The sequence below is a fragment of the Leuciscus leuciscus genome (assembly GCF_965113295.1).
Source record: "Leuciscus leuciscus genome assembly, chromosome: 14".
In the NCBI taxonomy this organism is placed as follows: domain Eukaryota; kingdom Metazoa; phylum Chordata; class Actinopteri; order Cypriniformes; family Leuciscidae; genus Leuciscus; species Leuciscus leuciscus.
Genome location: NC_138738.1, coordinates 42,590,880 through 42,602,996, shown reverse-complemented (window position 1 = coordinate 42,602,996; position 12,117 = coordinate 42,590,880). Strand labels below are relative to the sequence as shown.

At 43.3% G+C, this 12,117-nt stretch overlaps 1 protein-coding gene across 2 annotated transcripts in view; it reads left to right on the top strand.

Annotated features, from left to right (window-relative positions):
* The first annotated feature begins 221 nt into the window (after nt 1-221).
* Nucleotides 222-12,117, top strand: part of zeb2b (zinc finger E-box binding homeobox 2b) — a 19,028-nt gene continuing 7,132 nt past the window's right edge. For both annotated transcript variants that reach the window (XM_082136122.1, XM_082136121.1), the window contains exons 1-5: nt 222-926; nt 3,469-3,663; nt 5,178-5,392; nt 7,431-7,539; nt 7,722-9,700. In XM_082136122.1, the coding sequence (XP_081992248.1) occupies nt 884-926; nt 3,469-3,663; nt 5,178-5,392; nt 7,431-7,539; nt 7,722-9,700 (2,541 nt within the window). In that variant the 5' untranslated portion in view covers nt 222-883. The remainder of the gene's footprint in view (nt 927-3,468; nt 3,664-5,177; nt 5,393-7,430; nt 7,540-7,721; nt 9,701-12,117) is intronic.

The following is a 12,117-nucleotide window of genomic DNA, read 5'->3' as shown; positions in this document are numbered from 1 at the left end:
GTGTTCAGATGTTCTCCCGGTCCTGACGGTCCTGTCGGTCTTGACGGTCCTGACGGTCCTGACGGGAGCGTGTGTGTTCAGATGTTTCGAGATAAATCATCATCATAAGGAATAGCTTCGGCTCGGGTCTCTTGTACTCAGACGAGAGCTCGCTCAGACACCAGCCCTGAACACTTCCCATGTTCCCCTGAAACACTGATAGTCAAATCGACAGAAATGAGATTGCAGGAAAAAAGATGTCAGTAAAATCTAATGAGCTCCACTAAAAAACTGAGTCCAGGAGCGTTTATTAGTGAAGTAAATAGAGTCGATTCTGATAATATACTGATTATTCATGTTGACAGTGAACGTCGTTATGGTAAATCATCTGTGTTATTAATGGATGACGGTGTTAGACAGGAGGTTCAGCAACAGGTGAAAACACAGAGAGATGATCTCACAATAATGATATCGAAGTGTGTGTTTTCTGCATTTGTGTTTCTCATGTTGTCAGTGGTTTAATTAGAGACTCAGTGTTTAGTTTCTGTGCCAGAGAGACGGATCAGTGAACTGAAGACACACACACACACTCTCTCTCTCTCTCTCTCTCTCTCTCTCTCTCTCTCTCTCTCTCTCTGTGTGTGTGTTTGCTTGTTCAGGTGGATGGAACATTCTTGAGCTGAGTTTGCTCTCTCTTGTTTCCCAGCGCGCTCGGCTCGTTCCTCTGCTGTGTGTGTGTGTGTGTGTGTGTGTGTGTGTGTGTGTGTGTGTGTGTAAATAAGTGGGTCGCTGTGAGTCCTGAGATGCAGAACGAGATGTTTCCGCCAGATGCAGTGTGTCAGTGTGTTAATAGACTCTTCTGTCTGTCTCGTTCTCAGATGAACTGAAGGGAGATTATGACACGATGGGACCCGATGCCACTTTGCAGCCGGTTGCGAACGGTACAGGTGAGTGTGTTGAGTCGCTTGACATTTTTAAAGAATCATATTAAAAATCATATTTTTTTTGTTTCGGGCTCTACTAGAACAGATTTTCCTGCTTGAATGTTGATTATTCTCCTCATATTCTCCATTGTTGCGGCTCCTCTCTTCCCAGTCTGTCAGTAACGCTCTGTTTACTTCCTGTCTCTATGAAGCCCCTCCTCCTGAAAAGCACACTGTGCTCTGATTGGTTGGCTGGAGCAGTGTGTTGTGATTGGTCGTGTAGGGGAAATGTCCCGCCCCTTACCATAACCGCCAGTTTAACACACTACTAACTAACTCAACCAGGCCCCGCCCCTTTATTCTGCGTATGAATTATTATAATGAGTAATATTGTGACGTGTTCGTTCCCGAAAGAAACTCAAGACTACAATGGAGGCGTTTCAGGAGTTCAGAAACACTGACACTAATATAGAGAAGAACTTCAACATTACACACTAAAGACAGGTAGAAAAAGCACATTAGATCCTTTTTAAGCTTATTTTAGGAGCATTAAGAGTTTTCTGCATTGTGACGATATTCTAATGACAGTTAGACACATTTTAACTTCATGACTGTGTGTGAACAGACACTTTCCTTTTGTTTGTTTGTAATTCTCATTAATCCAATGGGTAACTTTCATCAGATTCTCATTAATTATAATACAAAGAAAGATGAACATGGGACGAAAGCAGAACATGTGCTGTTTAACAGTGTTATTAGTGTCTGAAAGGCAGAACTGCATGTCTATCATGATCCTGAACACTGTTCTTCTGCTTCTATCATCGCTGTTGTTCAACTAGATCTCAATCCACAATCTTCCAGTGATTCCGACTCTCTGCTTGAGATCAGTGTTTATTTCCACGAGCTGTCACTGGTGATGTACTTCAGGAGGAGGGATGTGTAGTTTTAATAAAGCTTTCTAATGTTAGACACACACTCCAGAGACACGCACACCTCGAGTCGGCCCACGATCTCCACTCCAGCGGCAGAAGGAGAACATTAGGAACTGAAGACTTTACACTGCTTTCTTCTGCGAGCGCGAACTTCCCCAAATCGCATTTCAGGCCAAAATCTAATTTGTGCGTAAACTCGATTTGTTTAGATGGTGTAAGCCGCAGAACCCACACCAGCGAGGAGCTGAATGTGTTCATCTGTCGCTCACGCGTGTTCACGTGAACGCGGCGAGTAATGAGAGAGGAGGGAAATCATTTGCTCTGTTAAATAATGTTAAAGGGCTGCCGGCTCTCTGACATTTTCAAGACATTTTTGACAGCGACACAGTCCAGCGGCTCGACCTTTGCACAAATGAGACGATAAAATGTTTACTGTCAGACAAACCTCACGACAGAGTTTACACCTTACACAAGCTCATCCTAATTAAAAGGTAGCTTATAAAACTCAAGTCCAACATGCGCCGTGTCTCTCACGTAATCTTTAACTTGTGTGACGGACCTGTCAAAGCTATTTATTCTGTTAGATTATATTCTGTTATATAATAACAGAGAACGCCTTCAGTGTCCTGCGTCTGCTCTTGCAGAGAACAATTATTACTCTTTATTTTTGAAGCTCATGGGATTCTCTTGCATAGCTCAGTACTTGGTTTCATGTTTCAAGTTTCATGTTTTTCTCAGATGATTCTCCTAAAAATCGAAACAGACCCCAATGATTCATGAAGACGTATCAATCCAAGGCACTCGACTCTCTAACCCTAACCTTAACTCTCGAGTGCCTTGGATTGATACGGTTTTATAAGTCGCAATTTTATATATTTTTTTCCTAAATACATCCAAAGATACGCATGTTTACACCCCATGCTGCACTTTTTGCACTCCTTATCTTATAGACCCAAATGATTCATTAGTTGTCATTCAGTGTAGAGCAATACACTGAATATAGAGTAGCTCGGCTTGTTCGATGAGAAACGTTTGAGTTCATATTGAGATCTCTTCATTTTAATGTCTGACTTTGATATGTTGGTAAATCTGAGCACAATTTTTAAGATGTCTTCTGAAACTCGAGAAGAGATTCATGCGATGTTCTCAGGAACTCTTCGTTTGCTCTCTCGGAGAAACAGCTGAGAAATAAAATTTTCATTCATTTTTCTAAATGCCAAAAGAAATGCATTTTCCCATCAAAAATCTCTCATTTTTAAGTCTGAATCCGCCTAGTTATGCGTTTGATTAGAGAACTCAGAGGCGATGTTGGGATTACGGCATACATCCTTTCTGCTCCATGTCTGATTGCCTCTAATACATTTAAAAGTAGAAAAAGGGTTTATCGTTAAAAGCTTTCCCACAATTCGAATGGTTCTCCCGTTAGATTAAGTCATATTTCTTATTTTAGTGGCCATTAGGTGGCTAGATACGGCAGTAATTTAGACATATCCCTCCCAGAACGTTTCTCTAATGTTCCTGCGTTCTTTTATCACAGATGCTGCCGCATGTTTCCATCACCTTTCAATGCACTATATTTCTCACATGGATGCAGGTTTTATTTAAAGGCTTTCTCTCTGTGTGTGTGTCTCTAGTGAAGAGCGTCCACTGCGCTACTGAGTTTGAGGATTTCTTCGGGAAGCGTAAACTGGTGGACAGTGAAAGTCATGTGGTCAGCATTGCGGAATACCTCCAGAGAGGAGACACAGCCATCATCTACCCCGAGGCTCCCGAGGAACTGTCCCGATCCCGGCTCGCCACGCCCGAAGCCCACGGACACGAGGAGAACGGTGAGAGCGCGGGCCAGCTGTCGTCTGAGTGTTTACCTTTAGAGCGAGGGCCAGCTGTCCGAGTGGTGAAATCATGAACCCCAAATCTCCCGTCCCGAGGGGGTTACGCCACATACCTCTCTTATGAAGAACGTGTGAAAAATTAGACGTGCGAGCCACCAGAAGCCATTACAGCGGAGAGAACACAACTGGCCCCGAACACGCCAGCAATCGCACTGCGTCTACAGTTAAACCAGTGTCAACAACTGCTTTTAGCCAGTTTGGGTTAGCAGCAGTTAATTCCAAAATAGTCTAAAGAACTCATGGTTAATTCTGTGTTTAGCATCTGCTTATTTTTAAAGTTTGCGTTCTCGAGCTCCAAACACCGTTGTTGTGCAAATGAACGCATTAAAAGTTTCTGTTTTCTGTGAGAAACAGTGTGTGTTAGCGGCCCCTAAGTTAATAACTAATGATCTTTACAACGGAAGTGAATCAATCAAAACTAACTTTATCTGGACAATAACTTTATTCTAGATCTGCTGTAAAGCCTAAACACTCTCTGTTACTGTAATCTCCTATTATCACTGTAAAGCTGCTTCTATATAGTTAAAGCGCTGTATAAATGAAGGAGACTTGACTTCTGCTTCAAGACCCTTATTTAAAATTGGATGTCAAGTGGCGACCCAACACTGCATCAAAATATACTGCTCAAAATATTGTCTAAATTTAATGTTAACATACTGTACAGTAAACTGCATAGATCCAGCATGTGCAAAATATGTTAGTTTTTTTCTAAAATAATGCATCTACAGAGCAGCCGAAGCTATTCTCATTTTTGCCATCATATTTACATTTATGCATGTGTTAGATTCGACTTACATTGCATTTCAAGCTACACATTTACACTCTTATCAGTTCTTGCTTTCCTTGGGAACCGAACCCATGACCTTGGCGTTGCAAGCGCTACTGGTTGAGCTACAGGAAAGCATATTTAATGATAGCAGATAGGATGGACACAATTTCTTTTATAAATCTTTCTTTTCTATTTTTTTTTTTTTTTTATAATTTTTTTTTACAATATTTACTGAAAATATGCATTATCCACTTTGGAACTGACACTACCACTTTTTTTACTTTTAACTTAGTTTTTTTTAATTGGCTGCAGTTATTGGCCAGTGCCAATCATCTTATAATTGGCCAAATATAATCCAAAATAATTGGCCTGGCTGACATATCTGTCTATCACTGGTACGTTCTCATATAAAGAGTGGAAAAGAGCGTGTTGCATTTCTTCCATCACATAAAGCCCAGGAGCAAAACTCAGCGAATCGTGTGAATTTCGAGTGCACTTATTGTGAGTGTGTGTCCATGCATTGGCGTGAGTGTGTGTATGGGTGGCAGTGCCAACCTTGACGATGGCACACAGCGGAGCAGATTGTACAGATACCTCCTCATACCAGCCTGGGCACAGCGCCCATTCGCTGCCATTGGTTTGCTGACCTTTTGGCCCGTTGCCCTTCTCTCTCTTTCTGCAGACCTGCCACCTGGAACTCCAGATGCTTTTGCCCAACTGTTGACCTGCCCCTACTGCGACCGGGGCTACAAACGCTTGACTTCCCTAAAGGAACACATCAAGTACCGGCACGAGAAAAACGAGGAGAACTTCGCCTGCCCTCTGTGTAGCTACACGTTTGCTTACCGCACTCAGCTGGAGAGACATATGGCCACACACAAGCCAGGACGAGATCAGGTGAGCTCTCTCTCTCTCTCTCTCTCTCTCTCTCTCTCTACATCTAATGTGCTGTATTCCCTCTGAGAAAAGATATCATTTTGATTGGCAATCATTATTAATTTTTCATGGCATTTTGAAGATGCAGATCTTTTAATGGTTATAACCTTAATTGAGGTCTAAATGGTTTTTTGATGGCCTGCTCTGATATGATTCTGCAAGTATTATATTCACGATCGAATGGCTATGTTAATTTCCAATTTAGAAATTGTATCCGCTCTTTAGGTTTTCTTTTTTATGTTCTTTAAAAATCAGTTTCTCCGCGGTGACAGAGTAACACATCATAATTTCCATGTGCGTAAATGATAAACGCAAGTCAAGCACTCAGCGTTTTATCTCTTAACAATCTGTTGAAGCATTATTTACACACATTATGTGGGTTGTTGTGGCTGTTGCGTTCCCCTGTGTGAACAGGTAGACACACTGGGTGTCTTCTGGCGGGTAAAGCAGGTCAGTGTAGAACAATGAGTCTCCGGAGACTAAGCTACTTCAAACTTATCTCCACAAGTGTAGTGTGGCATCACAGTCGCTCATGTAATCATCTGAGCTGAGGTACAGCCGCTCTTCTATCTCTCAGACATGACGTTCTTACTAGAACAGAATGATTTGATACACGATGAGCTGCCAACTTCTTCACCTGATGCCACGGGCCGCTCAAAACATAAACAGATGGCCCATTCTGCACCCGTGACCTCTCTAATCCACAAATTACTTCCTATTTGTTGGTCTTTGTTTGTGCGCTTCATCTTGAAAGACTTTCCCGTTGAAAATGTGCCGTTGTCTGAAAACCCGAAATCCACTGAAATCAGTCAGGATATACACTAGAGCGTCTGTTCTACCGATAAAGCTGATTTTTACTTGCTGTGCACGACAAATATGCAAATACCCAATCAAATGCTCCGCCCACATCGTGCTTGACACACTTGTGAGCGCGACAGTATCACACCGGGTGGAAAAATCCCTCTCCTCTCGCTGCTGCCAGTCACAATTAGAGCGGCGGAGTGACTGTATCACATCGAGGGTAATGGCAGGACTAAAACCTGCCTCCATCCTCAGAGGGAAGGTGGGGGGCGTAAAGCAGCTGTTGCTGTTTGTTTATGCGACTCAGCAACATATGAGCGAATGGTGGGGTCCCTCCCCGGCGTGGGCCGCACGGCTCCCCGCTTGATGTTTGAAGGTTGCCGCTGTTTGAACAATCCTCCCTGTGTCCTGTGCTTTATGCCATCTGTCTCCAGTGGAATGCGGGCCTCTCTCTCTCCCCACCAGTTGTCGGAGCCGATCATGGGCGGCGCTCACAGGCCTTTTGTGTTCCTCGGCCCGTTCGACATACTCACCACCCACTCTGAATTAATTGTGCTCGCCTGGTGTGCTCTCCGCTTCTCCGCACTGACGCCCGTATTGTTGTTGTTGTTGTTATTGTTATTATATTTTGATTTTTGAGGCTCTGCTTTGAATTGCAAATGCGAGGGGTGCAGCGTTCATGTTCTACCTTTGAACAGCAAATGAAGTGCCTGCCTACAAGCCGCATTCACGCATTATTAAAGAGACGTTTGAAGCCTTTAAACAGTCTACAAATGTGCGTCCCAATTACGAAATTGCAACATTTATGTGAGCCCACCTTTTTGCGTAATGAACTCTTTGCTCAGGTATCTGAAGGATGTGTTGGTTAAATATGCAAGATTTATTTGGAACGATTATGCTAAATTAGATGAAGTGGATCATTTATGCCTCCCTAATGAGGAAAAAAGTCTTGGAAATGGGATTTTTTTGTTCTTTTTTTTTTCGCTGCCAATGCAGCGTTTCTGGCTCTAGAGTCAGGAAATGAAAAGGTATGAGATCCTCTGTTATCGCTGCTCAAATGCACCCAAGCAAAGCAAGATGATGCTTTGCAACGGGAGCCATTTGGCCTGTCGTGAAATTATTCACTGAAATCTTGCCTGTTGTGTGTGACTGTGTGTTTGTGCAAGAGAAGCTCATGTGAATATTTTCTCGTCCACAGCACCAGATTCTCAACCAGGGCTCTGGCAACCGCAAGTTCAAATGCACTGAATGTGGCAAGGCCTTCAAATACAAACACCATCTAAAGGAGCACCTAAGGATACACAGTGGTATGTCCTTTTCTTTCTTTCATTACCCATTTCCTTAGTTAAGAATGCTTTGATTCTAGATCAGAATGAATTGGTTGTTTGTTTGTTTTGTCCCAGCCAACTTTTCATGAGAAGTTTCAATAGATGACTCATTACTTTGAAAACAGTGCAATCTCTCACGTCTTTGCCTTTCTTCACTGTAGGTGAGAAGCCATACGAATGTCCAAACTGCAAGAAACGATTCTCACACTCCGGATCCTACAGTTCACACATAAGCAGCAAGAAATGCATCGGACTGATCGCCATCAACGGCAGAGTGAGGAACAACCTGAAGACGGGTTCATCTCCAACCTCTGCATCTTCCTCCCCTACAAACACTGCCATTTCACAGCTACGACACAAACTGGAGAATGGCAAACCGCTCGGCCTGCAAGACCAGTCCAACCACCTCAACATCAAATCTGAACCACTGGACTTCAATGACTATAAGCTGATGATGGCCTCTCACGGCTACGGTACGGGCAGCCCGTTCCTGAACGGGGGTATTAGGGGAGGCAGTCCACTGGGATTTCACAACTCCCAGAGCCCCCTTCAACACCTGGGCATGAGTATGGAGGCACAAATGCTGGGATACCCATCACTGGGAAACAACCTGAGCGAGGTACAGAAAGTCCTGCAGATCGTGGACAACACAGTTTGTCGACAAAAGATGGACTGCAAGCCAGAGGAGATCTCCAAGTTGAAGGCATACATGAAGGAGTTGGGTTCCCACATAGAGGAACAGAAGCAAGGACTCGCCTCTCACGGTGGACCCCAAAACACTCTTCCACTCATCAGCCACAATGGAGCCACCAAGAGCATCATAGACTACACGCTTGAGAAGGTCAACGAAGCCAAAGCCTGCCTTCAGAGCTTGACTAACGACTCTAAGAGGCAAATTAGCAATATCAAGAAAGAGAAGGCGAATCATATGCTAGATTTAGGTATAGAGGACAAATCGCATGAGAATAATAATCTAATGTTTACACCGTTTTCCTGCCAATATTGCAAAGAGACCTTTCCTGGTCCCATTCCCCTGCACCAGCATGAGCGTTACCTTTGCAAGATGAACGAGGAGATAAAAGCAGTGCTTCAGCCCGCTCAGAACGCCACGACCAACAAACCCGGCTATTTTGCTGAGAAGCATGGCCTTTTGCACCATGATAAGGCCATGAACGGCCCGATCAGTCCCTACAAGGACCACATGTCAGTGCTGAAAGCTTATTTCGCCATGAACATGGAGCCCAACTCAGACGAACTACTGAAAATCTCCATAGCGGTCGGCCTTCCGCAGGAGTTCGTGAAAGAGTGGTTTGAGCAAAGGAAAGTCTTTCAGTACTCTAATTCCAGGACTCCTCCGTTAGATAGGAACCACGTGGAGTCTGGTCATCCGGTCTCTGCTCACACGCCCACTAAAGACTCGTTAGGAATCCGCTCCCCGATGTCCCTGGTCAAAGGCACTGACCATAACACATTCCCCTCCATCCCTGAGCTTCACAACAACTGCGACACCCCACTCAGGCTCTCCAAAACCTCCCAGTTCTCCAACCACAAGCATCTGGGCGGTAAGCTGGACCACTCCAGAAGCAACACTCCATCTCCTCTTAACTTGTCGTCCGCCTCCTCCAAAAACTCCCACACTAGCTCTTACACGCCCAACAGCTTCACCTCCGAGGACCTGCAGGCCGAGCCTCTCGACCTCTCGTTGCCAAAGCTCATGAAGGAGCCAAAGCACATCTTGACTGTGAAAAGCCAACCCAAGCTGAGCATCACCCCGAATGACCATAACCACGTCATGACGCCCCGCGAACACGCGGACGAGCCGCTCAACCTGGCGTATCTCTCTAAGAAGGAGTTCGGCAGCCCTAATGCACACAGCAATCTGGACAAAAGCTCAAGCCCCATGTTTGGTTTGAACCCCTTCGCAGGCAAACCCCTATACACCTCTTTGCCTCCCCAAAGCGCATTTCCACCCCCTACGTTCATGCCACCGGTGCAAGCCAGTCTCCCAGGACTGAGACCCTATCCCAGTCTCGACCAGATCAGCTTCTTGCCGCACATGGCCTACACATACACAGCAGGAGCGGCCAGCTTTGCAGAGATGCAACAGAGGAGAAAATACCAGCGGAAGCCAGGATTCCAGGTAAATACCAGACGCACTCCTTCATAAACCCTCAGGCCTTGTGTTTCTTTTTTCTAGCCCTCTGGTGAGTGGCGCTCGGCTTCATTCAGACACTAATTAAAAGCCACTCAGACAGAGAGAGAGAGTTAGAGAGGGGAGCTCACCTCACGCCCAGTGGCGTACGAGGCAGTGAGAGAGAACTGCGGTAGACGTCAATGCCTCGAGTGCCGAGCGCCGGCTCTTTTAGCGGCGACGGCTGTGTCGAGTGCTTCGTTCGAGACACCGAGAGCAGAACACGTCAAAGAAGCAGGTGTTCAGATGCGCCTGTGGGATTTCTGCTCGTTCCCCCGTCTCAGGTGTCAGTGAATCTAAGACGTATCTCTTTATTTCTATCCCCCTTTTTAATTTTGCTCCTTTCCCCTCCTTATATTTCTACAGCAAGAAAAGCTCAAATGAGTTTGAGCATAAAGATTAATAATGCACACTCCCCATGTTCATTACAGCTCAGCGCTGAGGGCTGTTTAACATCGGGGAAACCATTCTGATAAAAAAGTATTAATAATGTTTCCTATTCTAAGTTATTAAATTAGATTTTAAAAATACAGCTAAGGGCATTTAGCTCAAATTGATTGCGGAACGATAGCGCAGGGCTTTTTAAAAGAGAGTGCATGGAAGTATTGTCAGTCCGATGCCGGCTGTCCTTAATGAGGGCATCGTCGCTGCGGTTCTGGCCATTTTATGCCTCTCTTGATTTAATCATTACCGTTTGAAATTAGAGGACTGTGGCAATATTCCCTACTAAGACTCTCTTCTTATTATTAGCTTCTAATGTAATAATATTTTTTCCCCATTAATTTAAGTTTAAGCCTATCGGGGTAATCTCTGCTCAGATAAATACTGCGCTAACACCCTTTCATGTATGAAATTAAACCAAATTTGAATGCAAATATATGGAATAAGGTGTGATTAAGAAGAGAGAAAGGCCTCATTTGCAATATCCTGCCTTTACATGTGTTTTTTGTTTTCAGGTCACAAACATTTTAATGTTTAATTCTTAAGATTTCCAGTTTTAGCTGAGAAATGCATATTGTATTCATATTAAAATGTGAAATATGAATCACTTTATGTAAAACATATATATAAAAGACAATGAAATAGCTGAAACGAGTAAGTTCTCTGTAGATCTATTTTATTTTGCCGTATAATAGATTCTCAGAAAAAAAAATTATATTACAGTTTAACATCAACAGTTTCCATTAGAAATAACCATTAAAAATATAAATAAATTATATTATTTGATCACGTTGTGTAGTATATTAGAGTATAGTATATTTGTTACAGTATATGATTGTGACAGCAGCAAGATTTTTTTTTCTTCATGTTTGTTGTATTTTAATGCTTATTAATTTGTGCTTTATTGTTGTTTCACCATGAAGTGAAAATAGTACAGTTTAACATCAACAGTTTTCATTAGAAATCATCATTTTAAATACAAATGCATCACGTTGTGTATTATATTATAAATTATATTATATTACAGTAGCAAGTTTTTTTTTTTTGTATTTTAATGCTTATTAATTTGCGCTTTAATGAAAACATCAACAGTTTTCATTAGAAATCATCACTGAAAATGCAAATGCATCACATTGTGTATTGTATTATATTATATTGTATTATAGTACAGCAGCAGTAGTGTGGTGTTTGGATGCTCATGAGTGTGTGTAGCGTGGTTAGATCACGTTGTGTATTATATTATAAAATTATGTTATATTATATTACATTAGCAAGTTTTTGTTTTGTTTGTTTTTTGGGTATTTTAATGCTTATTAATTTGTGCTTGTATTGTTGTTGCACCATGGAGTGAAAATATTAGTTTAACATCAACAGTTTTCACTAGAAATCATCAGTGAAAATACAAATACATTATAGTATTAGATCTGGTTGTGTATTGTATTATAGTATAGTATATTATAGTACAGCAGCAGTAGTGGTGTTTGAACGCTTATGAGTGTGTGTAGCGTGGAGTGTGTGTAGTGTGGAGTGTGTGTAGCGTGTAGCGTGGAGTGATTGTAGCGTGTGGAGTGTGTGTAGCGTGTAGCGTGGAGTGTGTGTAGCGTGTGGAGTGTGTGTAGCGTGTGGAGTGTGTGGAGTGTGTGTAGCGTGTAGCGTGGAGTGTGTGTAGCGTGTGGAGTGTGTGTAGCGTGTGGAGTGTGTAGCGTGGAGTGTGTGTAGCGTGTGGAGTGTGTGTAGCGTGTGGAGTGTGTAGCGTGGAGTGTGTGGAGTGTGTGTAGCGTGTGGAGTGTGTGTAGCGTGTGGAGTGTGTGGAGTGTGTGTAGCGTGTAGCGTGGAGTGTGTGTAGCATGTGGAGTGTGTGTAGCGTGGAGTGTTTGTAGCGTGGAGTGTGTGTAGCGTGTGGAGTGTGTGTAGCGTGTGGAGTG